Source organism: Serinus canaria, chromosome 5 (genome assembly GCF_022539315.1).
Source record: "Serinus canaria isolate serCan28SL12 chromosome 5, serCan2020, whole genome shotgun sequence".
Taxonomy (NCBI): Eukaryota; Metazoa; Chordata; class Aves; order Passeriformes; family Fringillidae; genus Serinus; species Serinus canaria.
In genome coordinates this window covers 14,330,428-14,357,299 of record NC_066319.1, presented here as the reverse complement: position 1 = coordinate 14,357,299, position 26,872 = coordinate 14,330,428, and the positions used below count along the sequence as shown (strand labels likewise).

The following is a 26,872-nucleotide window of genomic DNA, read 5'->3' as shown; positions in this document are numbered from 1 at the left end:
ATCCTTGGAACCTGTTCCACTGGTGACAGATGGCCTGGTTCAGGATTAATGAAACAAAATATCTGTGCCACTGCATCAAACAGCTGAAGAAGCTGGCATCAGATCCCCAACCAGAGAAAAGTGTGCAGTCTACTCTACTCCTTTCCTCCTGGAAATCTTTCCTGGGGTGAGGGGTGAGAGAGATTTGGCCATTAGTCTGGGAATTCCTGGCAGTGAGAAGTCTTCCTGGAGCAGCCCTGTGGTGCAAGCTCCCTTCTCCCTGGAACTGTGGACAAATGGCTAATGTCTGTGGGACTGGCTGGAGCAGCAAGGGACAAGCTTGCTCCTGAGACTGGCATCCCAGGGCAGCCAGGATGTGGTGTAACACCAGCCTGGTGCCTGGTTGGTGTGTGTTGGATGTGCTGTGTAGGGTGCACGTGGGTGTTTTTCAGGGTTCCTTGGGTAGGGAATGCTGTGGCTGACTGTGACAGCTTTAGTGGGGGGCTGAGCAGCTCCAGCACAAACTATGCTGGAGGGTATAACAGCAGCATAAAGCTGCCCACCACAGAGGGGCCTCATATTCCATGCTGAACCAGTGACAGAAACAGAAAATAGGCAAGGAGACGGTGTATCTGCACAGTAAAAATACCGAGTAAATTAATATTTTTAATTGCTGTTACACACAGAAGAAATGAGAAAAAAAAAATTACATTCCAAACAAAGAATAGTAAAATCAGCATAAAAATGTGTTAAGAAAAGATCCCAGATCAAGTGGCTGTACTGTATGTGGTGACCTTTACAATCACAGTAAAGAAAGTAAGTGCTAGAGACTTTCAGACATGGCAAAGTGCTTGGCTCTCCAGAGGAGAGCAGCTGCTTCAGTCACATTTTCAGTGCACTCTGCCTGGAATGTGTGGGAGAGGGACTGGAGCAAGAGACTCACACGGGTCTAAGACATAGAGATTAGTGTTCAAGGCAGACCAGCCACTCTGCATTCTCAGGCAGGCAGAGCTGCCACTTACTTACCCAGTGGCATTTGCTTTCTCCTTCCTTTTTTTTTTTTTTTTTTTTTTTTGTGGTCTTGAAGTTTTGTTCTTGTTTTTGTTGTTGCTTTCTGATTTTGAGTTTTATTTAACAAAGCTTCAGGTTCTGCTGGCCTGACCCTGCCAGCACCATAGGCTTGGAGCAAGCCTCCCCAGCTGAATTAGGAGCAAGGCTTGGTCCAGCAGGAACCTGCACCAGCAGGGTCTAGATAAAAATGTTTGTAGTGATTCAGCACCATCGCCCAATGGGCTGGTTTTGGTTTCTTGCTTCTCTTCTGTCTTTTATTTCCTTATGCTCTGTCTTTTGACTGATCCAAATTGGCCCAGTCATGCTCCCACTGAAGTCTCGGTGGCTCAACACTTGCATCTTGTGCTTCAGCCTCCCTTTTGAGCCATCACACCACTCCAGAAGCTCGCCCAACAGCAGCATAGTGTCACCACAGAAACAATACAGACCACAGAAGTTTTGACATTCCTGCCAACTGGCCACTTTTTTTTTCATTTGTAGTCTGTCTAGAGTTATGTATTTTTATTCTTTACAGTAAGAGCAAAAATAAAATAACATTAAGAAAATTTTCTCCAAACTAAGAGAATGAAAACCCATCAAATATTTTAAAGAAACCATAAAAATTTGCATTGTGTTTGCTTCTGAGTTCATATTAAGATTTTACTGCAGCTGCTTCAAAATAATGGTCCATTTCACACGTACACAGCTCACATTCCTTGGTGTGTAATTCCTTGCCTTCATTTGTGTTTGTACAGCAGCTAGTGCTACAAAAACTAGGTAGTTTCTAGCTGTGGTCCAGATTTAGGTCAGTGAACGGTGGCATTTTTATCCTAGTTGAGAACATGGTGATGGTTGAGAGCTGTATTTCTAGATCAACTTTTGTTCTGGGCCATGGGACTGGTGGTACAAGCACTACCTTTGCTACAAAACCCCCTGCTTCCTTCATTTGGATGAAAAAAAAGAATCCAAGAAGGATCTGCTGACCTTATTGATTCCATCAAGGCTTTCTCTCTCTGCTGATTTTAAAGCTGGTGAAACTTACAATCAGAGAAATTAAACATCCCTTTGAAAGCTGTCTCATGAAACCCAGCTGACCTTCTGCAGACTGAAGGTTGAACAGAATGACTTCATTTTCTGTTCCAGCTTTTTCAAAAGCCACAGCAGACTGTGAGGCACTCTGTTTTGGCTGGATTATATTTATTCTAGCTAACAGCAAGGGACAAGACCAGACTGCAAAAGTTGGATGCAAGGTTCACAGCTAAGAATTTGGTCAAGACTTTTAGAAGAACTAAAAATCATTTCCAAAATTGAAATTAGAGAGTTCATATTTTTAAGCTAAACCTCCCTCAGAGTTCAAGTGTAGCTGAGCCCATCCTGTTAACCAGCATGAATAAATATTTTGCAATTTTTTTTCTATCTGATGCAAACTGAAAAGGCAGTCACACATTCCATGTTTTAAGAGAAGATCCCTAAAAAGCAATTTTAACATTAAAGCTAGATAATACTTGTGACTTACATAGCACTTGACATCTTCCAAGTGCTGTGTGAGCATCAATCCTCACGATATCTTTGTGAGGTAGGTAAGGGGTAATATCTCCATTTTAGAACGGGGTGAGGGCCTGGTCCCCTGCTGGGATAACTTGGCATTGCACTGGTCCTCATACACCACATGTGCTCCTGGCCCCAGAAAATTCAAGCAACTCACCCAAGGCCACAAAAGGAGAGAGCAGGGATAAAAGGCAGGAGGATTTCTGTCACAAGAAGTCAGCAACTTCCCATCCTCTTCCAAGAACGCAGTTATGATGCCTCTGCTTAAAAGACCCCCCTGTCTGTATTCAGAAACCAAGCAAAGAGAAAGAGGCACCTGCCACTGAGATCTATAGCTGCTGTTTGCTTTGATCTGCTTCTTCCAGAATAGCTCCCAAAAATACCATGATAGCAAGATGAAAATGCAGGTGTTAGTGTCAAACTACAAGTATGGAAAATTTTGAAGAGCCACTAAAAACTGCCAAGTTCCTCCTCAGAATTTTATAAACTTGTGTAAAAATATATAAATTGTCTCCACTGATGACAACATGAAGCCTTCAATCTATTCAAAAGCCATGTTAGAGTAATCCTTAAACCAATCAGTCTTACAGATGCCTCAACATGGAGGAGTAAGAAGCCAGGTATCCCACACAGGGTAAGAGTAAAGCCTAAAGTCAAAATCCTCTGGCTTTGTTCTTCTTGACCTGCCATTTCTACATGAGCATCACCCTGTGACACAGCATTACTAGCACTTAAAAACAAGTTGCAATTAGCACTGCTTCTCTGACTGACCCTGGGAGTTCTGTGCAAGGGGAATCTGCCTACAGAAAGAGGCTGAAGTAAATGTGCTGAATATTTTATATGACCAATTAAAGAGCCACAGGACCTCCAAGAGGGTGATAACTACAGAAAGTAACCAAACCATGTGTGTAAGCTCAAGTGACCATAGGCAGGGTTTGCAGAAGGATACAGCAGTGTGAAAAGGAGCTGCTGCTGCTGCTGGGGCCAGGAACACTACACCACCTGGAAGGCTTCATTCACTCTATAACATTCTTGGGCCAAAGACTGGGTGCTTCTCAAGGACTGTACTCCTGAAAAGGAGAAGAATGGACTGATCCTCAGTTTTACAGTGCAAAGAGGCAACAGGAGGGTCCACAAAGGCAGCCCCACAGACAGTAACACCATTTGTCACATATGAACACCATTCCTTTTTTTGCTCTATTTCAAAGTGGAGATTGCCCTTCCTGGGGTTGAGGGAACAGTTTTAATCCTAGGACAAGTTATTTAACAGACTGCCAGCAACTGCTTAGTACTTCTCAGGATTTAGGCATCTCAAAATTGTGTCAGATCACAATCCACAGCAGCTGGTCTCTTCCCAGCAGGAAAGAGCCTCCAGGAAAATGGTCTCATTCAAGTAATATGGATTAGAAAGAGGAATGCAGAGCCAGAGAGAGATTTTGAAGATTAAGAGCCTTTGCCAGCAAACCTCCAAGCCAACCAGGACTCTTCTTTGTATGCTGAGGGCTCTGCCTCATGTTCCTGCGAAGGCTGAAGCTGTTGCAGCAGCAGGATGGAGCCAGTGTGACTGGCCAATGTGTCCTAGCCAGGTCACTCCAGGTGATCTGTTCCAGAACAGCAAGGGAACAACAGTCTACTTGGGCTGCACAAGTTTCTGCTGTCCCACCCAGAGACCTCTGCCACCAGAAACTGCACCTCTGATAGCCAGTGGAGAGGAGAGGCCTTCTAATAACACATCAAGACTCTCTTCTGCAGGTATCCAGCAGCTGATGGTACAGCAGGACAGCAAAGCCAGCCAAGAAGAAAAAGCACACAGAAAAGCAACTCAGCTATTTTCAGGCAGTTCAAGACTACTTGTTTCTAGAGAGGGAAAAAAGAGAATCAAAACTCAAGACTTTTAAATAAAGCTTGCTTACTTGATCACACAAGCATTTCCCTCAAAGCAAAGGGAAGCTCAGGATGTGGGGGAGCTCCTCTGAAGAACTGCCTGCTAAGACTGATGTGCTGACCCATGTCAAGGAGCTGGGATTCAAAGACTGCAGTGTGCTGTTTGCTCACATGCTGGGAGGATGGTGGGGTTCACCCCAAATGCTTAGACTTCCTCTCAGCTGGGTCACTTTGTTGCTGGAGGAGATTTGCAAACAGCCAATATGAGCAACAGCAGGTGACATCTGCAGAGAGTTACACTGCAGGGTTCAATCTGGGGCCAGGAGATAAGCAATGCTGATGAATGAAAATGGTGTATGGCTCTGAATTCCCTTAGCTGTTTACTCCAGGCAGGCCCCCATGTGCCACTGAATGAATACTGACAGTATTACATAACAGCATTAAAGGGAAGGGATTACATGAGGCTCTGCTACCTACAGTGCTTTCCCTCTCCATAATGCAGCTGACCTTTCTGATCCCTGTCTGAAAAGCAGCAGATGCCCCCACAGGGTCAGGATGTTAACCCAGATATCTGTAATACTGGCTGCATTTGCTCTGATGGAGAAGTCGTGGGGAGGCAATGCCTATTCCCTGCCAGGCACACCAGGTGAGGCTGGAGAGGAGCAGGAGACCCACTCAGCACCTCTCAACGCAAGGGAAAAGCTAGCAGGGTTCTATGTGAGTTCATGTGAGTTTGAGAAGGAAGTGGCAGGCGTGTTGAACACAAAGGACAGTGCTTTTCAGGAAGCTCGGCTGAAAAGGGGTTTTCTGACAAAAAAAGAAGTGGTGCAAAGAGGATCATTTTCCACCAGCTGGCAAAACGTGGCAATCTACATCCAAAATCAGGGCCTTGATCACAGGAAATGCTCACACAAAGATTTAAGATACTGCAGGCAGCAGTACTAATAGTACTACTGGAAGTGCCACTAAAACTTAATGGGTACATGGAATACTACTTTTTAGGACATTGGAGAAAAAAGACATAAAGATTAGATGCCTGTCTGCCATAATAAGGATAATTAGGACATACACTAAGACAACGAGTAAGTTCTGCTTTAAAAATCAAAGCTCCTCATATGCCCATTACATCTCACTGGTGGCTGCAGGCACCATGTAACTATGTTCACCTGGAGAGGGAAAACACAGAGATGTCCCTGAAATCCCACCAAACTCCTGCTCTCTACAGCTCTGCCACAGACAGCAATGCTGACCTGCACCTAGAGACCTGCCCTGGAGCACTGCAATCAAAGCACACAGCACTGCCAGCACACCTCTCGCTCTGTACCCTCAGCTTGGGGTTCTGCTTTCATGCTGGCTCTGCTGGGTACTGCCCCACACGCTGCCATTGACTCCAGAGCTCAGCTCACAGCTGGATATGCTCTTTTTATTCTCCTTCTGAGCTTCCTTTCAGTGGAGGAATAGCTCCAGTTTGCATACTGCAATGCACAAAAAGAGACAAACATCGGTTAAATTAATTTTGACCTATGACTTTAGCAGAGATCTGTGCCTGTCTGCCTACAGTTGAGAGCAAGCCTTTTAGCACAGTGCATGGCCAAACCTCCTTTCCACCAGCCCTCCTCTTCCTAAACACTCAGCATCAATTTCAAGACTAACAAGTAGAATGCAGTAGTACAGCACTTCCAAAGAGGAAAAGTTGAATGAGTAACTACTGCAGGGACAGTCTAAGCTTTCTGATGTGGACTCCACACTGAAGTAAGCTGTATTCAGAGAAAGCCAACAAAAAAAACCATGTAATTCCCAAAGGTAATGCTTCAAAGAAGCAAAATCAACATCACCAGTGTGCCTAGAGAAATGAAGATCTCTCTCAGGGGTGAATGCAGCTACAGCACCTGAGATATAACCCATGTGTTTGCAGACTGTTGGCACTCCACCTAGCTCCTCTTCCTGAAGTCCTCTTCATCTCTGGTCTCCACGGCCGAGAGCGCGATCAGCATTTGTGCCGCGTAGTAGGTGGCCATGATGATGAAGCGCGAGTAGGGCACGGGGAAGCAGAACTCGTTGAGCGCGATGGTCAGGTCCGACACCATGAAGAGCATGGCGCCCACGCAGGCCGACAGCTTGGTCCACGTCCACAGGTCGTTGCACAGCTGCACGCCCGCTACCGCCCGCCAGCCCATGAAGCCGATGAGGGCGATGTAGACGGCCACCAGGTAGGTGAGCGGGCCCGAGAGGTAGGAGTACAGGAAGGCGTAGCAGGAGCTGGAAACGACGCCCATCAGCAAGCCGGCTTTGAGGTCCAAAGGCTTCATGCCAAAGGCTGAAGAGTACAGGATGTGTGTGATGCCGAACATCAGCAGACCTGGAAAGAGGCATTGACACAGAAAGTGGGACCTTTCATCAGTGACTGGTGGGCATAGCAGAAGAAAACATTCCTTGCAGTGTTACCTACCAGTAACGCTAGCAGTGATAACCATACTGACCACTTGGGACCATTTTATTACAAAAATCTGTACATGGGAGATAGCACCAAGCCCCCAACCTAAAAAAAAGCCCCAGCACAATTACAGCTGTAGCCAAGTACAGCTCTCTGTGACAAAAGCCTTTCTGCTGAGAAGCTGGGTGGAACTAAGCTGCTGGAGAATGAATTGATGTTGTTTTTCAGGTAGTTCCTCTTCCCCTGCTTTGGGTGGAAAGTTGGGAGCAAGGTAGACCAAAGACCACCCCCTCTAACGATCCATAGTGTTTTGCTCATAGGTCACATGTAGAACAAGTAGACTGGAACCACAGCAGTGTAGGAACAAAACATGACAAAAGACACTCTGAACCCTGACACAAAGCTTGCCCGTATTTAGCCACGAACCCAAAGGCACTTGAAGACTAAATCTGGCTGCTTCTCCATCTCTGCCCATAGCTGGGAGAAACCTAAGCTGGAAAAAAGCAGCTGGCATATTTCAGGGACTGCACCAATGTGATCTGCCAACAATTTTACGGCTATTTGCATGATTTAGATGAACCTTACCAGGAATCAGTGAGGGAAAATAAAATGCCAGCTTCCCTTTGAAGTGCAACACCCCTGAGAAATGCCAGATGTGGGTGTTGGAAGGTGCTGCCCATATGCTATTAACTTGCCACTAATCCATTTGACAAAAATATGTCCCAATGTGTTGGCACAGCTGCTGCCTCCAAGCTGTCATGACAACTGTAGATAATGGGCCACAAACAGAGCCCAGCTCCTTGGGTCTTCTGGTTCCCAGACCCACACATGGTGCAGCTGCAGGCTCTCCTGCTTTATCCTGGCAGGATTATTAGAGGAGCTGGGAGATTTCATGCAACTCTAAAGCATGAAATGGAGAGAAGGATCTGGGAAGCTGAATTCTCCAGCAGGCACTTGTTCATATTTAACATGTGATGCTCTGTTGTAAACAGCAGTCACAAAAACCTGCAGCTGGCAGACATTGCTTTATCCCACTACTCTTGTGTTGAGGCAGTCAAGGAAGAAGTGGAAGCATCTCCCTGCCTTTGGGGAAGACCAGATCAGACACCCATTGAGAGCCCAGACATGGTGGGATGAGAAGGAAATCCACAGGAGGGAGTGGGCTGGTGGGATCTGTTTTGCAGGGTGGGGCTAGAAAAAATGGACAGTGTGAAGGGGAAAGAAGAGAAGCACAAAAGAGGAGAATGAGAAGCTGATGTTTCACAGAGCTATCGCAGCACCCCAGGTGCAATAGCTCTGTGAAACTGAAGGAACTGAGAAGGAATTTAGGACAAGAGCTTTTTATAGGGTTATAGTGCAGGAAAGGTTAAAGCCCAGGGAGGTGGTATGAAGAAGAAGGATATTTCATCCTAGCAGTGAGCAATGTTTTTTCCTTCAGTGGCATTATTTGGAGCATTCTGCAACAGGGAACTGAAGAATGTGTTGTCCTTCATGCAAGCATCTGGCAGCGAGGAGGAGGAGGAGGAGGAGGAGAGGACAGGATGCAGCAGGCAAAGAGCCTGGAAAGGCAGGAGGAGTTTCATGATAGGTGGTGAGGCTGGTCACAAACAAGGGAGTCAGCTCCCAGGTTTACTCATTCAACACCCACAAATCAAGCCAGGAACTAGAGAAACCTGTGATGGCTGCACAGGGAAGGGGGTGCACTTCTCTTGTATTTCTCAGCCTTTAGCTTGGTCCTCTCAACCACATCAGGGAGATCAGCCCTTTTCTCCCACTTTCTTCCCGTGGGTTTCCTCTGTCTTCTTCACCAAATGCATAAATTGTTTTTAAGTGCCTGCAAAGGAGGCAGTGTCAAAGGAGGTGGATATTAACACTGTAAAATATCTTCTACATGCAGTAAGAGTAGTTAGAAAATAGCGTGTTATTAGTGGACTGAAACAGCAAAAATGAAAAAAAGCCAAGTGTGCCAGGAGTAGATTCCCAGGCTCTCACTTCCCTATAAAGTAACGAACAAATGTCCTTTTATAAACTCATTGTCTCAAAAGCTTTTCAAATGAGCCCAGTTTCCAACCATTTTCAGTCCAAAAATGCAGAAATTGAAGAGAATGTACATTTTTATCCAGTATGTCCTCTTCTCAAACTTCAAAGTCCCACAACTGATGGCGTCAAAAATATTGTCAGTTTTCAGCAACAGCAACCTGATGAATTTTAAATAGGAGAAAATACATTTTGCAGGCAAAGTGAAAGATGAAATAGAGCAGTGCACTTTATATGCTTATATCTGAAATGTAAGTATTAACACTTCCCTAGAGAAGGTAGTAGCTCAGTGGGCTGAGATTTTCAAAATGCTCCAACAGAGCTTTTCTTCTCCTTAAGAAGAAAAAATGTGCCTAAACCCGCAAAGCAAAACCTCTCAGTTTTGAGACTAGGGTTGAAAACCCGACTCATTTGCAGATTAAAGCACATCAACCAGATGCTGAATTGCTGTGACTGGCTAACCTTCCTCTAGAACTAACTTGGAGAGGAAACTCAGAGATATACCAGTTACATGGGAATGGAGACGTGCACGAGAGTCTGTACACAAAAATAATCATGGAGAGAACTGGGCCTTGAATGTTTCCCAAGCCATAGCTCAAGGAGCAACTCCAGGAGGCAAAACCAGTTGGGCTGAGGCAACTGAGTCAGGTACTTCTGTTGGGAGGAAGCCCACCAGTGGGAATGCCATCACTCAACACAGAAGGGATGGCACCTCAAGAGAGCTGGAGCTCCTCACAGCGTGCCCGTGTTCAGCCAGATAGATCCAATTCTCAGGGCCTAATCCAAACTCCAACAAAATCAGTAAACATTTTTACATGAACTTTTAATGGGATGGGGATAAGCCCTTGGGAAGCAGGATTAAAACCAGATTCAGAGCATTTGGCCTTTCATATCTGGCACTGCACACACTTCCTTCTCAAAAAGAAAGAGCTTGTGGGAATCTCAGAATAAAACTAGATACTAACCTCATGAGACAGGGCAAAAAATAATCCTTTGACTTTCAGATCTGGCAGCAGCAAAAGTCAGGAAAGTTCCTTCTTCTCATCACATTTTCCAGTGGGACAGTTACAGCAGCTAGTTAATGGTGGGTGTTATGTGCAATCCCTGTGCTGCTTAAATTAACTTCTGAAACCCTACCAGTCAGTTCAGTGAAGAACTCAACTGCTGCTGATTTCTTTTGACAGTCCAAGGCCAGAGAGAGAGCTGCTGCAGGCAGGTTCAACGTGGCTTTAAATGATTAATCTGAATCGTTATGTTCCAGTCTGCAAACTAGCAAAATAAACCAAGCTCATTTTGCTCTGAGAGATGTGGATCTTTCTGTAGAGAAGACCAACCACTGCGGTAAGTTTGTCCTTGATTGACCAACATTTAAATGTTTTACAAAACAGACATGTCTTGTACAACAGGCTGCATGATTCACACTGATGAACCTGCAAGTAGGACAAGACTGCTGCTACTTTGGTTTCTATCATCTGCTTAATGCCTCCCCCAGGCTATGGGCTTGTCTATCAAAACATAAATGTCCTCTCCACCTGTTCTCCACCAAGGAGCTGTGCACAATATGTTCCCAAATCCTCACAGCAATTGGCTGACAGATTTCCCTGCAGAGAGATAGGAGGTAAATACTTCCCGTAGCTTCATGGGAACTGACGAGTGCCACAAGCATTTCCTTCTCTTCCCCAGGGAATCTGGCATGCCACCTTCTCAACTCCTGCCATCCCAGATGCTGTGACACACACCAGGAAACCTAACCTGACCCAATTCTCTCTCTAACCTCAAGAGAAGCTCAAGAGAAAGACTCATCCATGATGTGCTTCCTCAAACCATGATGGATTTTAGTCAAGGGATGAGTGCTTCCCAGCGCCCGGGGCTTAAGCTGCACATGAATAAACAGAACATGTGGCCCAGCAAGTCATTACTAAATGAAGAGGGTAACAGCTGGGCACTGTGGCATCCCTTCAGGACTGACACTGTACTCACCATGAATGAAGTAGCCTTGCTCCTGCCAGATGAGAAAGGCGTCTCCCACTGCCGAGAATATGAGTCCCGCTAGGATGCGGCTGGCACTCCGGTGTGACACTAAGAAGTTAATCCCATGAGCCAGAAGGAAAACCCACAGGCAAAAGATGGGCAGACATTTAATGAGGGCACTGAACCAGGAGGGGCTGGAAGTTGGCAGCCAGAGGACAAAGTAGACACAAGTGGCTTTAAAGAAGGGGACCAGTTTGGGGCCTTCACTCTTCACCTAAAGAAAACAAACATTAAAAACCAAGAAATTATTAAGATCATCAGAAGCATTAGTGAAATAAACTTCATAACACAACTGGCTCCTTCCCTTTGAAAGTTGCTCTTCCATATGCTGTCAGCTGGCAGCATTCCTACCCCAAGAAATGCTGGTTGAACTTGACCACGGTCCTCTGCCTAGATCTTTGTGACCCTCTCTGCTGAAAACACTTCTCAGTTGGCAGGATAGGCTGTGGGTGGTGGATTTGTAGGAAGTTTTAGAACCTTTTCTCTTTACTTGTTCCACTGAAAATATTTAGGCCATTAGACAAACTCCTCTGGTGCTCCTTGTCACCTATGTCGTGTTTAGGCCAACCCCTTTAATATACCTTTCCAGGAGCCGTGAAAATACTGCATGCCCAGATTTATCCCAGCAGCAAACAAGCCAGGAAAGGCACAAATCTCTCCCATCTTCACAAACCCTCCTGCTTAGCCAGTTGCAGATCACCCTGAGGATACAACCTCTCACCTAACCCATTCTTTCCCCTACCCTGTAGCCTCATGCCTGGAGCTTGCTGTTGGCATCACAAGTGTCAAAACCCAACACATCAACCTCCCAGGTGAGGATGTCACCTCCTCAGCTGACTAACACAACATCAACCTCGTGTGGCTTTGTTCTAGCAATATTCTAATAATACAGTAATTGCAGGATATGTTTTGACTCAGGGCTCTCCTGTGTAAATACAGACACAAAAATGCAGCACGAGCACTTGGCTACTCATAACAAAACCACAGCAGGGACAGGGCACAGAGCTACGGCTCCACAAGCTGGGTCTGCTCTTGACAAACACTTAGCTGAGATCACTCTGCACAGTGATATGCATTGTGGTCACCTGCCCTCCTGCCACATTTCTGCATTTCAGTGCAGGTGGGTAAAACTCCATGTGAGAAACAAAGCTATGGTTTTATTTTCTCCTGGAGAAGAGCTGAGGCCCAAAACAAGGAGCAAAGGAAAGGACTTTAACTGCTTCCATGCCTGCCTGAGCTATGTCCCAGAGTCTTACAGGAGGCCTGTTTCCTCCTGCACCTAAGGCAGTGCAACCCCCTGAGCTCCCCTGCATGCAGGGGTCCACCCTCAGTCTTCTCATTTCTTTAGTCAAGCAAAATTGATTTCCTGCATATCACTATGACTTCCCAGTACTCATGGCCAAAGCACACAGAGGCCTCCTGCACTGGACGAGGACATGGGGGAAAATTTAGAGGCATCCAAACAGATTTCACACTTCCAAATAACTTGACCCTTTTTTTGCTTCCTGCATCATGGGACATTGTCATGACCAGTGTCCATCTTCCTTTGATGCAGGATGCCTTGGTGTAGATACCTAGAACAGGTGAAGATTGCACAGGAAATAATCCATGCTTACAGCGCTCATGTGATAAAGCCTAAGCTCATAAAAATTCAGGATCTTTTACGGGCACAAGAAAATGGAGTCAGGTGGAGCTGGAAGACAGAGGCAGAGGCAGTGGAGGGCATCTTCACATGCAGTATCTAAAAAGGGAATGCAATCTCTAAAGCAGTGAGGCTATAAATAAAGGGCATCCCAAGAAGACAGTGCCTTCAAAATTTTACCCACATCTGATGGAAATTTCCCCAGCATATCAGCAGTTTCTTGGCAGCAAGGTATTTCATCATACATTATTCATAGGCTATTGCCAACACAATTTTTAAACACTCCATTAAACAACCAGGCTACACAATTCCCTAACAAAAGGACATCAGCAAGCCGTTAACTTTCTTGTATTACATGGGGAGCTGTCGTGAGCCCTCTGCTTAGGCTGTCTAAATTAATCACCATTTACCACTCCTTGTCTGCATTCCCTGGCAAAATTCTGGCAGCAAATAGCAAATTAACTTGAAATAAAAGTCATAAAAACCCATATAGTCTCCTCACAGTACTGGGGTTGCCTGGGAACTATCAAGTATTGTAGGGGAAAGAGAGCATAGAAGCATACAGGAGAGTATTTGGGTTAGTAAACATGGTAGGTTTTATTTAATACCTCATATTAAAAGAAAAACACCTGCTAGGAGCAGTTACAATTACCATCACAGCTTGCCCTCCCCTGTGTGCACACACTATGAGACAGGTTTTAATTACATTTGTCATTTCCCCAGGAACCTTGCCTTACTGAAGCTAAGATAAGAACTTGTACAGAACAATTATGTTTACTTGGTAAGCTTAAAATTACCTTTTCTCATTATCTGAATGTGAATTTTGCAAGCCCAGACAGCTTTATTTTAGAATAATGGTTTGTATTATTTCCATCCTAATAATAATTGAGGAATTTTTCATGCATAAGAGTTACAGCACTCTCATGTAAGAATGATCTCATACTTCTAGAAGGGCTACAGGCTTCTCATCATTGACACTTCATTTCTTAACACTTCTTCTCCAAGTATACTTCAGATGAGTTAGTTCCAACCCTGCCCTTGCCCATCATGGAATGCTGCAGCTCACTGGAGCCCCTTTTATGGCTCTGACCAAGATGAGAGCCCCATGAGTGGCACTGGAAATACTTTGGAAAACTTCTCCAAGAAAAACTGAGGCGACCAGAGGGTGAGGCTGGTGATTATCCTCTGTTTGGCCATGTGGCTCAGGCTTGGAAAGGGGTGATGGGCAATTTGCCACCTGAAGGACAAGTCAAGACTGGTATTGGAAAACCATGCACCAACATGACTGGAAGTTGTGGTTTGAGGAAAGCCAAGCATATAATCCATGATGGGAGTTGCTGTACCACAGGGAAGGAGAACATTATTTCTTGTCTGTGTGGATAAATTGGATTAAACCACCCATCCATCTCCTTTGTCCCTGTGTCTCAGAGACAGAATGTGAGATGGGGCTGCACCATGGGGCTGGAAAAGGAAGCATTGGATAGAGGTGACAAGATCTTTTTTGCTAATGTGTGTGATTGTCATGGATTTTATCTGGGTTTTGCCATTTTGTTACAAATTCTATTGCATTTTTCTTCCCAAATCTTTTCTCCTGACACTGCTAATTTACTCTGTGCTGAAATGCAGTACAGAAAATATCTTGAATGCAAAAACAAGGCAGTATTTCCAACATTTTAATTTCTAAACTGAGCATAATTTAGGGCTTTTTCTCAACTGCTATGGCTACTAAGTTACTCAGTCTTTAAAAACTAGTTTAAACTGCTATAAAGCCACTATCTCTGTATTTATAGAATTACCCTAGAAATATTATTTATTAAATTATCTGTATCCAACCAAATCCAGTGAAACTCTCCAAGACTTGGCCAGACTAGGAGGAAGTTGTGTCTTGGCTCTCACCAAGAAATTTGTGCCAGATAATCTCCAGAGGTCCCTTCCAATCCCAAACATTCTGTGATTCTGTTCAAACAGAACATGGTACTGGCACTTGCAGCTTTTCTGGAGGCTTGGGGCTTGAATATCCACCTCTCTATGTGCTCACAGGTTTACAGGATCCCTTCTTGTTTTGCCTGTACCTATTCTGCTCCAGTTTGAAATACTGTTGTATATGGCCTGTTCTGACTGCTGCAGGCACATAGCCAAGCCAAAAAATCTACACCTGGCTCCTCTTCTACAGAATAAGCCCCATCCACAGAAGAACAGCTACACTCGTAAGACAGTGCCTCAATTTTCTTTAACATTTTGGAGTCAATTGTATCTTTATCACAAGTGGGAAAGCAAATCCAGGTGCTACAGGGAGGGAGACATCTTCCTCCTGAGGTACAGAAGAAGCTTGTTGCATTGAAATGCTAAAGTTGGACAGAGTTCACTGTTCTAAGCCTTGCACTGGTCCCAGGAAACAATGTGGAGTATCAACTAATGCTCTTCTCTCTGCAAAGCACCCTAAATCAGCATGCAATAAAAATGAGTATACACACACCAGCTGAGTGTCAGCCTGCTGTGGGGATATGGCTCACACCCACTTTGCTCTGGGCTGCAAAGTGCAGCTTTCCAGGAAAAGTGCTGTAAAAACAATACCCCAGCCATTCCACTGAGCAACACTTGAGTACAACTGTGTGCGCTGGCCAAAAAAAGCTGGGCTGTCGTTCTCCTCCCATCAGCCTCATACCATTTTGTGTCTGAGCTGCTCCTCCTGGCTTTTGGCATCCAGCATTGTGGATCCTGCCTTGGTTCTCCCCTACCGTGACAACAACTCTCACCCCCAGTTGTGTGCCAATAAATATTTATTTGGTTTTGTTGCCATGTTTGCTCCACTGCAGGCCCATGGCCCTTGTTTCCCACTGCCCAGAATATGTGGCTCTCTGCAAGGCTCTCCAGCTCTGCTCTCCTGCAGGAACGAACACGTGCCTGGGGAACAACTGATTGCCTATTGCCATTTGTCAAGGAAGGTACTGACTTGTACATGTCCCAAGCTGCTCCTGAATAAAACTCTGAAAATAAGTGCTTGTTACAGAAGGTGGTGAAGAGTTGCTGAAATAGCCAGTCAACCTGCCTGAAATATTGTGTTGATGCAACATATTTTTGCAATTAATAGGAGGGTTTTTGTTTGTGTTGGAGATGCCAAGGGCCAAGCATCCAAAGCAGATGGCTCCTGAACAGGCTCCACATGCTGCAGGAAATTCAGGGTGATAGATAAACCCTCCTCCCCTCAAGTGGAGACAAGACTGTAGAGGCTGCATTTAAAACAGTCTTGTGAAATAGCAAATAAATCACCCAGAAGATGCCATGTGCTTTGCATGTGGGAGAATCTGCATGCTTATAATCCCATCTCCATCATGCTTATGCCATGCAATGAGTTTATTGCAGCTTCTGGCACTCCCCAGCATAACTCACGGCCTCTGTTTCTCCCACAAGGGTAATGCAGTGAAACTCAGCTCATGCTCAGCTGTTCAGTCAGACCTGTTTGCAAGGGGTCAAAAAAATAATTGGATTTGTCTGACAGGAGCCTCTGTCGTTCAGCACAAGCCAAAAGTAAAAGGACTCTGCCTGAACACTTCCAGCCTGCAAAAGGACCATCCTCCCAGCTCAGACACATGAATGTCCAAGGCAGCTCTTCCACCCCCAGGGTCTCTTTAACTCCTGCAAAATAGGGCCGATTTGTTGGCTTCCATCATCCCTCCCTCTACCCCAGCAGTCTGGGTATTCTCTTCCCCATCTCTAAGATCCAGCTGTACCTCCAAGCTTTGCTCCACAACAGACCAACACAGGGTTGGAGTTAGAAATACTTGACTTCTTTTTCTTAAGACCAAGCTATGGCTATTTGCCAGAAAAATACAATTAAAAAATTGGCACAGGCCCTCACAGTTCTTGGGTGGTGAGGTCAGCTATATTGCTTCACAAATCCTTGGCACCAGAAAAGTTGCCCTTTGGTGGAGGCACAGAGGAGCAGGCAGAGGGTGAGGATCAATCAAACTGGCATCTAACAAGGGCCCCTGTGCATGGCTGAGCTGCTCCAGACACAGCTGCATGCAGGAAAAGGAACCACACCAAAACTTATTTTCGCCACCAAGTCAAAGTGCTACCCAACTTGCAGTCACATTAACACTCAACCGAATCTCTGGATTAACCATAGAGGGGATGAAAACCTGTCAGCACCGAGGGTGCTTCCAGATGAGTGACTGCCCCTCAGGTGCAGAGAAGGGAGGAAATTTGCAGCACAAGGCTCCCTGCAGATGCCTGGCAGCAGGGCAATGTTTGCCAGTGCCAGCCTCTCCCAGGTGGAATGGCAGCTTGAGCCCCCACAGCGAGGCAGCATGCCCGGGCACCGCAGGGCACGGGACAGCCACCCAGCTGAGTGTTAAAAATGGGCTGGTTTGTGCCAGGAGAGCTGGACAGCACTTGTTCAGAAGCTCTTCAAGCTGTGCCTGTGGCAGTGACATGAGGCTGCAGACACCACTTCTGCAGTGTAAGTAAAACAGCAGCCTCATCTTGTCATCAGGTGCTTAAGGAAGAAGAATGTAAAACACGCTGGGAGCTGAGCAGTCAGCCTGACCACACTCACAGGGCTGCTGATGAGAACAGGCTGGCTCAGCAGCCACTGTGACCTGGGAGCTCTTGGACATGGCAGCTCTCTGCTGCTACACCCATGAGATAAAAAATATGCATCTGCAGACAGCCAGTGTGTTAAAAAGTCACAAATGGGAAACTGGAGTCTTGCCCTCAAAAGACTCCTTGTAGGAGGCTCTAGAAATGTGAGGGAACAGTCCCTTTGGAGCCTAAAGTAGATGGAGAAGGCTCTGGAGCCAAGGAAATCACCCCACAGCTCAGGGCACTGCTTGTGGCACGGATTGCAAGAGGAGCTCACTCCTACTTCTTGCCTTTTAAACCGTGACATTGCCCAGAGCTGTCTTGAGACACTGGACCATGGTGTTCCCTCCAGCAGTTAAGGAAGCTACAGTATCCATAAAAGTTATCTCCTGTAGTACTGAATAGAAGACGAAATCCTGTTAGCTTGGTAATGAGCTACACAACAGTGTCTCTGGGACCTTGTGCACTGCTAAAAGGCCAGGCAAAGTCAGGTACTGCTACACCCACCAGTACCTTACAAAGTCACTGGAGTACCTGCCCTTGGCTTTCTGGCACTGCAGGGAAGCCTTCAAGGTGGTGAAGCCTTTCTTTAGTAGATGTTAACTCATAAAAAAATTACAAAAAAATACATTTCACACTGAAGATACAGCCTGGAATTACATATTTTTGCTAGGCCTTGTTTTTGGGGGTGATTTTGCTTTTTTTCCCATTACCAATCATCTGTCCTGTCTACCAGACTGGCACAGGACCACAAGCAGGGCTATTTTAAAAACCTCTTCTTAACCTGCAGTAGTAATGATTGACTCCACATCTGTAGCAATGCTATAGCTGTCAGCAGTTTTGGAGAGTATGGTCAATAATGTGAACTGCCAAGCACTAACAATACTAAACTAGACAAGAATTCAAAAGTGTCTTCAGGCCTGCAGGGGCTATCATAGACTAGTGCTTTCAGGATAGTTCAGTGGCTCTCAGAAATGAAAGCAAAAATATAGTATTTGCCTGAAAGCATCTTATCTCAGAGCAAAGATTGCTTTTCCTCTCTGGGATTCCAGATCTTCCTCTTTATGTAGCAGAAAGCAAGCCTCTCCAAACATTTCCTTTGCTGTAACACTCACAAAAGAACCCCTTGCAGTTGCTTAAAAACCTGAACCACAATGGGTCTGTCTCTTCATTTTGCCTATCAGAGATGCAGTGCGACCACAGCAAGGGCACACACCTTTCCTCTTGAGTGAGGTCAGGCGGGGCCATATCCCTACTGCTACTCTGGATATCAGGAGGAGGCTGTGAAGCCACAGGGAATTTCAGGAGCCAGATAGCCAGCACCCTGAAATGCACAGCTGGTACCTGTCCCAGGCAATTCCTCTCAGGATGGGGAGGGGCAATTATTTGGCCTGTCTATACTAGAATCCAGATTAAAAATTTCTACTGCTTACAGAAAAGTGTCCCCAGCTTATCATGGGGAGGGCTTCCAGACTGCAAGCACTTGTTCTCAGCAGACTCATCATTATTTATATCACACTTCTCTGTGACAGGGAGTTCAGACTTCTGTTACCCACGAAGAAGCAGTTTTAGGCAAGCCCAACATGCGAGCTGCAAGGCACAGAGCCACAGCAAAAAGCAGCATCCCCTTGCAAGGCCCATTGCTACAGACAAGTGCCACCCACTGTCATCTGCCCCCAGAGCTACGTGACAAAACTGGAGCCTCTCTCCAGTCTCTGGTGCAGACCCAAAACAAAATAGCCCAGGGAGAGCTGTCAGTTCTTTCCTTGTCAGCACCAAGGGCAGGCTGAATCTCCAGGTAATAGCAGAAAGGGATCTACAGAGAGAATGCTTTGTTCCCGGGGCTGAAATCCATCTTCAGCCTGCACTCTCCCATCTCCAGCATTATTTGCACCCCACAACCCACTGCAACATTTATGTACTCGTTGGAGGGCCCCTGCCACTCTGTCATTTCGCTGTGGCAGTGGGGATGCATGGAAGAATGTGTACTTGGGGAAAATGGGCACTTGGCAAAGCTCTACCCTGCCCCGTGCTGCTTTGCCACCAGGGATTGGTATTTGTGAGGGAAGGGAGACCCTTCCATCCAGAAGGAACCTCTTCAGCAGAGAAATGTCATTTTACCCTCAATCTGTGGGGAATAATGTGGGTCTAAAGCAAGGGCATTGCAGGCACTGGTGCCCTTTGCAGGAGCAGCCAAAGAGCCAGTAGTGCAGCCCAGAAGGCAGGTGGCACCCAACAGGCTGTACCAGCCCACCAGCCATTGCCAAAGACATGCCGAGGGTGAAACCGCCTCAGGCATTCAAAAGGCACTTCTGGCTCACACAACAGACTGGTGCACGCTTGGCAGAGGTGAGGCTTTTGCAAAAGGAACAGGAAGGAAGAACTGTAACAGGAGGGGAGGGCGGCTGCCAGTGTCTGGGAAAGCTGGCGGCTCTGCACAACAGACTTTTGCTGTTTGAATCCTCACAAGGGGCTGCAATAATACCAAATAGGGCTGTGCTGGGAAACCCAAGAGAGACTCCTCAGCTTGGCTCATGCCTATTAGGAAGCTGAATGAAAAGCTTTACCTGTGTACCATGTCCTGCAGGTTAAAAGGTTGTGAAATACTGATATTAACGAAAATCAGAAGGGAAAAGTAGCAATGAATCCCAATAAAGATGTGTATTTAGAGAGATGCTGCTGTGATACCTTACAAAAAAGCAGCAGCCCTCCTCATGTTATCATGGGATCAATATGCTTAAGAGACAGGAGGGTGTTAAGATCAAAGGATCACAGCTGAGCCACAGATTTTATTTCCAATATCTATTCTTGTGTCAAGATGCTGTGACCCGGATAAGTCAGTATCAGATGCAACTCACCTGAAGACAAGTTGGATCTTCCCAGGCAGTCTCAACAGATGTGGAGTGGGCAGGTGCAGACACTAACCTGCACAAACACTAACCCACACACTCCCAGGACTCGCACTGATACACCAGGGCTTTTACTTGCAAAACCCCTGCTGTAATCCAGCTGCATAAACAAATGCAGACCACACTCACAAATGAGTGTGCAGCTGCTTACCAGGATTATGCCCTTTATATTCAGGGTGCAAATCCAGAGATGCAACCAAGCAAAGTGGAAACTTCAATTAAAGCGTCAATTAAGTGATAACTTTGTCATCACACTCCTTTTATATCAGGGTTGTAGGGAAAAGCCACAAAACTTGCTTAATTCCTCCTGCAATGGAGAGCAAGTCAGCACTGCTGTCCATACCCTAACAAAATCAAAGACACAGGTAAATAGGGATACAGTAGCCAAGCCATGGCCTCAGTCCAGTTCTGCTGAAGCTATGGGAGATACGTAAATCTGAAGATCTGCCTGGTGTGCCTAGAGTGTGCTAAAAAATGAGCAACTGGCTTAAGGTCAAACTTCTCTCAGTCTCAAGCAATGATTCAATCAGAGGCTACTTGTGACCAGCAGAAAGGCACTCATTTTGATATATAACAGGAAATTTAATGCCTGGAGCCAACTGATGCCATATCTGCCTCCGAAGCTGCTGTCTGGGGAGAAGCAAAACATTAAACTTTACCATTCATTCAACTTGACCAAAGTCTCAAGGCCAGTTTGGTAACAAGGGTTGTCTCATCTTTTCTCAGTTTTGGCAAGAACACATCTTGCAGCAGTCTACAGGAATTAGTTTTTGGGAGAAGATTAGCCTGCTGGTAGAAACAAGGCATTTCCATAGGATTGCAGCAAGGTGAATCAAAAGAGCCACTATTCTCACTAACAGGCAGATTTGCAATACAAGAGTCAGCCTTGCAAAACTGACTTAACGCAAGAGACACAAGTTGTGTTTACTGAGAAATAATAGAGAGAAACTGCATCTGTGCAACTCTTGAGTCAGAGGCTGCAGTGTGAGCCCCTGGGCCCTGCTGGTGTCTGAAATCCTTCACAGCCCAGCACACCTGAAATCTTCAGGAAAGCTCTTGCCCAGCCCATCTACTGCTTTTCAGCTCTGGTGGTATGTAAACACCTAGACACAGTTTTCTGTGCTGTGTCACCTGGATACTTGCTCACGTCCAGCATTATATGGAGGGATGCTCTAGACTGACACATTTGTCACACACAAACCTGTCATTAGCTGAAATGCTATTTAGATCATGGCAGTGTAAGAAATGGGTATGGGAAGGGCACAAGCAGGCTAGCAGAAGTAATAACCATCACCCTCATTTTGTGTATATTGCAGTAAGCAAAATCTGCATCTCTAGTGTAATGGACAAGTCTACTGGGCATTGTGTGACATGAAGGACAGTAGAAAAATTAAGTGGTCATATAATAACTACTTGGGCCTCCAGGAGGGAAGGGAGTTATGTAACTAATAGTCTTCTTGCTGTCCAAGAGTTTCCACATGCTAGCAGAAGATGGGTTCCTGATGCCATCTTTTTCTAAGAGTCTAATTTCACTGGAGTTATTATTTCCTCAGCACTATGAAGTTACCCACAGAGAAGATAACTTTGGCTCTTCTGCCGCACGCAGCGTATTTTGGATAGACAGACTTGGACAGGAGAAGAGAACGGAACAAATGCACCTCTGTCCTTTCAGAGGAATTATGTGTAAGTACAGACTTCTGAGCTGCACCCACTCTCTGAGTGCTCAGAGCACACTTGGAACAACAGACGCGCACGCCTTGAGCGATACACTTGGGTTAATGAAGCCTTCAATCCACTGCCCTGCCTGCAGCAGTGATCAGCACTGCCTGCTTAATGCTCCCTCCCTGGCACTGGAGAGAGCGTGAGAGAAGCCTGCACTTTGCAGGCTCCACTAGCCCACCCTCCCCTAGCAACAGCTCCAGCAAAGAATGTCAATGTCACAGCAAGAATGCACAAGTTCAGTCTGAAAAAATAAATCGTGGCATGTAACACTATGCCTGGGCTTTAGCTGGTATAAATCAGCACAGCTTTTCGCTCAATAGGACCAAAGTTTTTAGGCTTCTCCCAAAAGGTGGGACTGACATAAATGTTACTAAGACCCAGCTAAGCTTTCCCAAGGTGATTATTTTCTCCCTTTTTTTCTAAGCTCAGATGCTTAGAAATATTTTCTGTCTTTCATTTACATTGACTTGGTTTTTATTGTAGTGTCATATTTCCATAATTGTCTATGCAGTATATAAATGTGCATGTCTACAAGCTCCTGCATAATAAAATCCCAATTTATGATGCATTTAAGTAATGGGGGAAATTACAATGAAATCATCAATGTTGTACAGAAACAGAGAACAAGCAAAATTAACCATAAGAGTTACTTCTAACTTAGATGATTGCTAACATTTCATTCATTCATGCAGAAACAACACATCCTCTCTGTAAGAAGCAAAGGCTGAAATAGTTCCAGTGTGATCTGGCTTTCTTGTTTTCAGCAGAACTTTGAGGATTACAGAGCACCCTTCCTAATAATAAACCTTTAAAGCTATGCTTTGACCTACTACTGCTACAGTTGCCCACAGTGCAGAGTACCTAAGCAACATGATTTACATCAGGTTTCCATACCCATCTGGATCAATGTGGTTTGGCCAATGCTCAGAAACACAAATGATACCCACCCAGTCCTCCTGCCAAATTCCATATTTCTTGCTGGTGATTATCTTTCCAGACTGTACCTTTCAGGTATTTTGCCCAGTTTTTGCAAGTCACTTTTATACTCTGTCCCAGTGACATCCTTCATCTTTCCTGAGGCTGACAAGGGCTGCTCTCAGGAGGGTGCTGCTGCTTCCCACTCAGAAGGGATGGGGCTGCGGGCTCCACTGCCTTTGTGCAGTCAAAACAACATATCCTTTCCCAACTCAGCTATCTCTGTTAAAAGATGCAAACAGACCAGAGGACAAAAGGGATGGGATGGGGATTGTTAAGATATGGATTCTGGGCAATAATCTGTCCCAAAGTGTGTTTCACCTGTCTCCCAAACAAAGGGCTATGCTAGGTCGAGTACAAGTCAGGCATGGAGGGAATGTTGTAGGGATGAGAGCCCTTGTTTATCTTGCTCTAAAAGACACACCCAATATCATCTATAACTCACCCCCAAAGAGATCTACCCTCAGCCATCTAATATCTCTATTTCCCATGCCCTGTTTTCCTCAAAATGCTGTGAAGCTCTACACTAAGTTTAGTCCAAACTTCAGGGACAAAATAGGGTCCCTTTGAGCAAGGAGCATTATGTAAATGCCAGAATGACTGCATGTCTCCAGGCTCATCTCCTGCACACTTGTGGCTGCTGCAGTCATGGTGCCTGCTGTGCAGAAAGGTCCTTAGGGCAAGAGCTATCTCCCACAAGCTCACACTAAAAACTACTTAGACAACAGTGTTGGGTGTGGGGAGAGCTGGACAAAAATCACTAATGAGTGCTCTTTTATTAAGGTAGGACCAGTGATGACCGAACAAAAATGGAATTGAACCTCACATATCCACAAAGCAAACATGCTGTTTATCAATACTGTGCTCCATCTGCAGGCTCTCAGCTGGCTTTATGCAGAAAAAACAGCTCTTAATCAGAGCAGTATCAAGAATAACAATTTTAAAGCAGGACGCTCCTGCCTGCCTAGCAGAGTAAGCAGTGAAAGCTTCCCTCCAAGGTGACTTCCACCCAGGATGAGCATCACTCACCAGATGGAACAGGATGGCAGACAAATGCATCTTCCCTGCCACAGCCCAGTGCCATGCAGTCTAGACTAACATCAGCAGGACTCCTCAGCTTTATCCCAACTGAGGACCTGGCACAATATGTTAAAAGGTACTTTGGCACCAGATTTGTTTATTTGTGGACATGCTCTCCATTGAGCACATATGAATTCTGCAGCATCAGAGACCACAGCTTGAAAAGCTCTGCACAATGCTGTGGTCTCTCTGTGTGCACTGGGTGGACATTCCAAGCCCTCCAGGCAAGGATGCACGCCTGGCAGCCAGCACAAACAAGAAGTCCTGGCTTGGTCTTCTCCATGAACCATGCCTCCCTGCGTGGTTCCTTCCTGCTATCGGTTGCACAGCACACAGACCTCACGGGTTTTGACTCTTTTTAAAAGAGTGTCCTAAGGAAGAAAAGAAGGGGAGACTTACACACAACCTGCAGGAGAGCAGGTTGTGTGTAAGCAGCCAGAGCCACCTGCTGCAGTACTGTACAAAGGCCATCACTTTGAGAGCAGCAAGAAAAATCCTGTCACTCTCAGATGTGCTCTTCTGGTGTTCTTCCCATTGAGGCTGACGCTGCAGTTTGCTGGGAGAGGACATACACTACAGACAAATCAATTCCTCTGGCTAATTTGATTATGCCTCAGGTGCTGCCCCTCCAGAGAATATCCCCATCATATCATGGCAGCAATATCCATGCTGGCTCCAAAGATCCGGAGCAAAGGCAGTGTGGTACAGAGATAAGGGCTGGGCCCCGAGGTGAGCATCCAGCTGTGGCCAGACCGATGGCCACTGCCCTTCCCTTCAGCAAGAGACTTGCAGGGGGGAGCCCAGCAGCTGGAGAGCCATCCTGCTCCTCACCCCCAGCTGTGCAAGGGCCACACCACACTCCTGGGCAGCACACACTGCTGTGTGACACCGATTCCAGCCGCCCTTCCCAGCTGTGGCACAGCTGGCATGGAGCAGCATCATGCCCTCCTTCAGAGGAACAGCAACATGACAACAACTGACAGAGAGGTGCAAAAAATTGCTCCTCAGAACACTGAAGGCTTGCAGCTCTTCTTTTGTGAGCTGTCTGGAGGATCAGTCGCCCTCCCCTCTCACCTCCACAGGCATGGCAAATAGCTGCAGCTCTGGTCACAGCTCCCAGTCTTATCATCCCTGCAGCTCCCCAAAGTTTCACACCTGCTTTAGTTGCCTTTGGAGAAGTAAATTGTTCACATGTCAGGGATACAGCCAGAGCAGAAATGTGCTTTGTTACATGTCAAAAGGGCACGTGAGAAAATAAGGCTTTTTTCATTTCCCCCCGCCCCGGTTTACCTTCCTAAAGCCTTCCGGTCTGAACTCTGTACAGCCTTCCCAACACGTACTTGTGCTTTAGTCATCTGCCTCAAAACTCGGTTGAAATAACACTCTGCAAGACCACCCTGGATGCACTATCACAACAACCAAGTACTGCCTTCTGCAAACTGTGAAACAAATCCTGTCAGTTTCTGAGCCATTCCAGTACTGTCCCAACATGAGATTTTACTTCCAAGATACACATACACAGTTCACTATAACCAAAAGCATTGCTGAAGGAGAAATTTAGCTTATGGCACAAAAGCACAAAGATACCAACCCTTCTAAACTGTTTTGGAAAAACACAAAAAAAAAGTTTGGCAGTACGATGTTATAATTTCCAAGCTACTTCCCTCTGTCTCTAGAGATAAAAGTCATCCCCAGGCTGCTGATGAACTTACCAGGTACATGTTAATAACTGGGGGGAAATTCATCCAAACAGAAAATACAGCCTCCAGTGCAGAACAGGGAAAGCTATTTAAAAGTTTTGAACGCCAGCTTTGTGAGTTAAGATCGGGACAAGATTTCTACCTGCCAGAGAGTTTGCAATAGCCTGGCCCTTAACCAAAGTATTTCAAAACAAGATGAGAATGGATCTACAGAGAACAAGGATACCAGCAGTAGGTGTTCAATGCTGCAGCGAAGCATCAGGAAACTTTCCCACCAACAGTTATCCTTACAGCATGTGTTAAGTCTGCTGGGGTATTCCAACAAATCCCTCACTTTCTAGAAAGGCAAACATGCAAAGCAGCATGTCTAACAGTGCAGCTTCTCTGCTGTTCCAGCAGTTCTTTCAGCATTGAAACAGCCCCTGTTCACCTGCAGGGGCAGTTTCTCGTATTGCTGGCACAAGCCACAGCTCCTTCAGTTACCAGCTTGGTTCCATCAATCCAAGAATTCTGCTGCACGCATCACCTACCGACAGGACAGCAGCAAGTTGCTGTCTTATTGCTGGTTACATTAATTAAGCATCGTGACACCCCATGAGACAGGCAGGTGACACCAGTCCGAGTCTCATGTCCTTAGGTGGTGGAACTGCCAGACTGACTTGCAGACGAGACGGTCTCAGCGAGAGGTCACCCAACCCATGGAAAGGTCTGCCCCACACGGGGGTCAACACACGCCTCAGCCCAAACCAGGACCTGGACAGCAAAGCACCTCCAGATGGCGAGGCAGAGGTGCCTGCGAGGGCAAGGGAGGCCGCGGGGACAGAATGATGCTGCCGGGCACTGCCGCGACGCGAGCCCAGGGCAGCCGGGGCAGCGCCGCTCTGAGCAGATGCGGTGCACTAGAGCAGATGAGCAGTGGATGTTTTTAAAAACACACATGACAAGAGGAGGACGCGGCGAAGAGCCGCCCGGGCAGGCGCACCGCTGGAGCAACAGCTGCTGCGGGAGGCCGGGGTGAGCATCGCGGGGGGCGGGGGTGGCCGCCAGTGGTGGGGCTCCCGGCGGCGGGAGGAGAGGAGCGCCCGCCGCGCTCGGGGACAGCGCCCGGGAGCGGGTGGGAGGGCACCGGCCGGGAGCGGGGACAGCGGCCGGGAGTTCGTGGGAGGGAGCGCGGGCCCCGCCGCCCGCCCGCCGCGCGGCCCGCACTCACCACGGTGACGGGGGACACCATGTCGGCGGCGGCGGGGCGCGCTGCTGCTGTCGCCGCTGTCGCTGTCGCCGCTGCGGCCGCTGCCCA

At 46.5% G+C, this 26,872-nt stretch overlaps 1 protein-coding gene across 1 annotated transcript; it reads right to left on the bottom strand.

Annotated features, from left to right (window-relative positions):
- Nucleotides 1-625: 625 nt before the first annotated feature.
- TMEM86A (transmembrane protein 86A) lies at nt 626-26,872 on the bottom strand. The gene is made up of 3 exons (XM_030239906.2): nt 26,786-26,872; nt 10,913-11,177; nt 626-6,820 (listed from the first exon to the last, which is right to left on the bottom strand). The coding sequence occupies exons 1-3, from the start codon at nt 26,804-26,806 to the stop codon at nt 6,393-6,395; spliced, it is 714 nt and encodes a 237-aa protein (XP_030095766.1). The 5' UTR covers nt 26,807-26,872; the 3' UTR covers nt 626-6,392.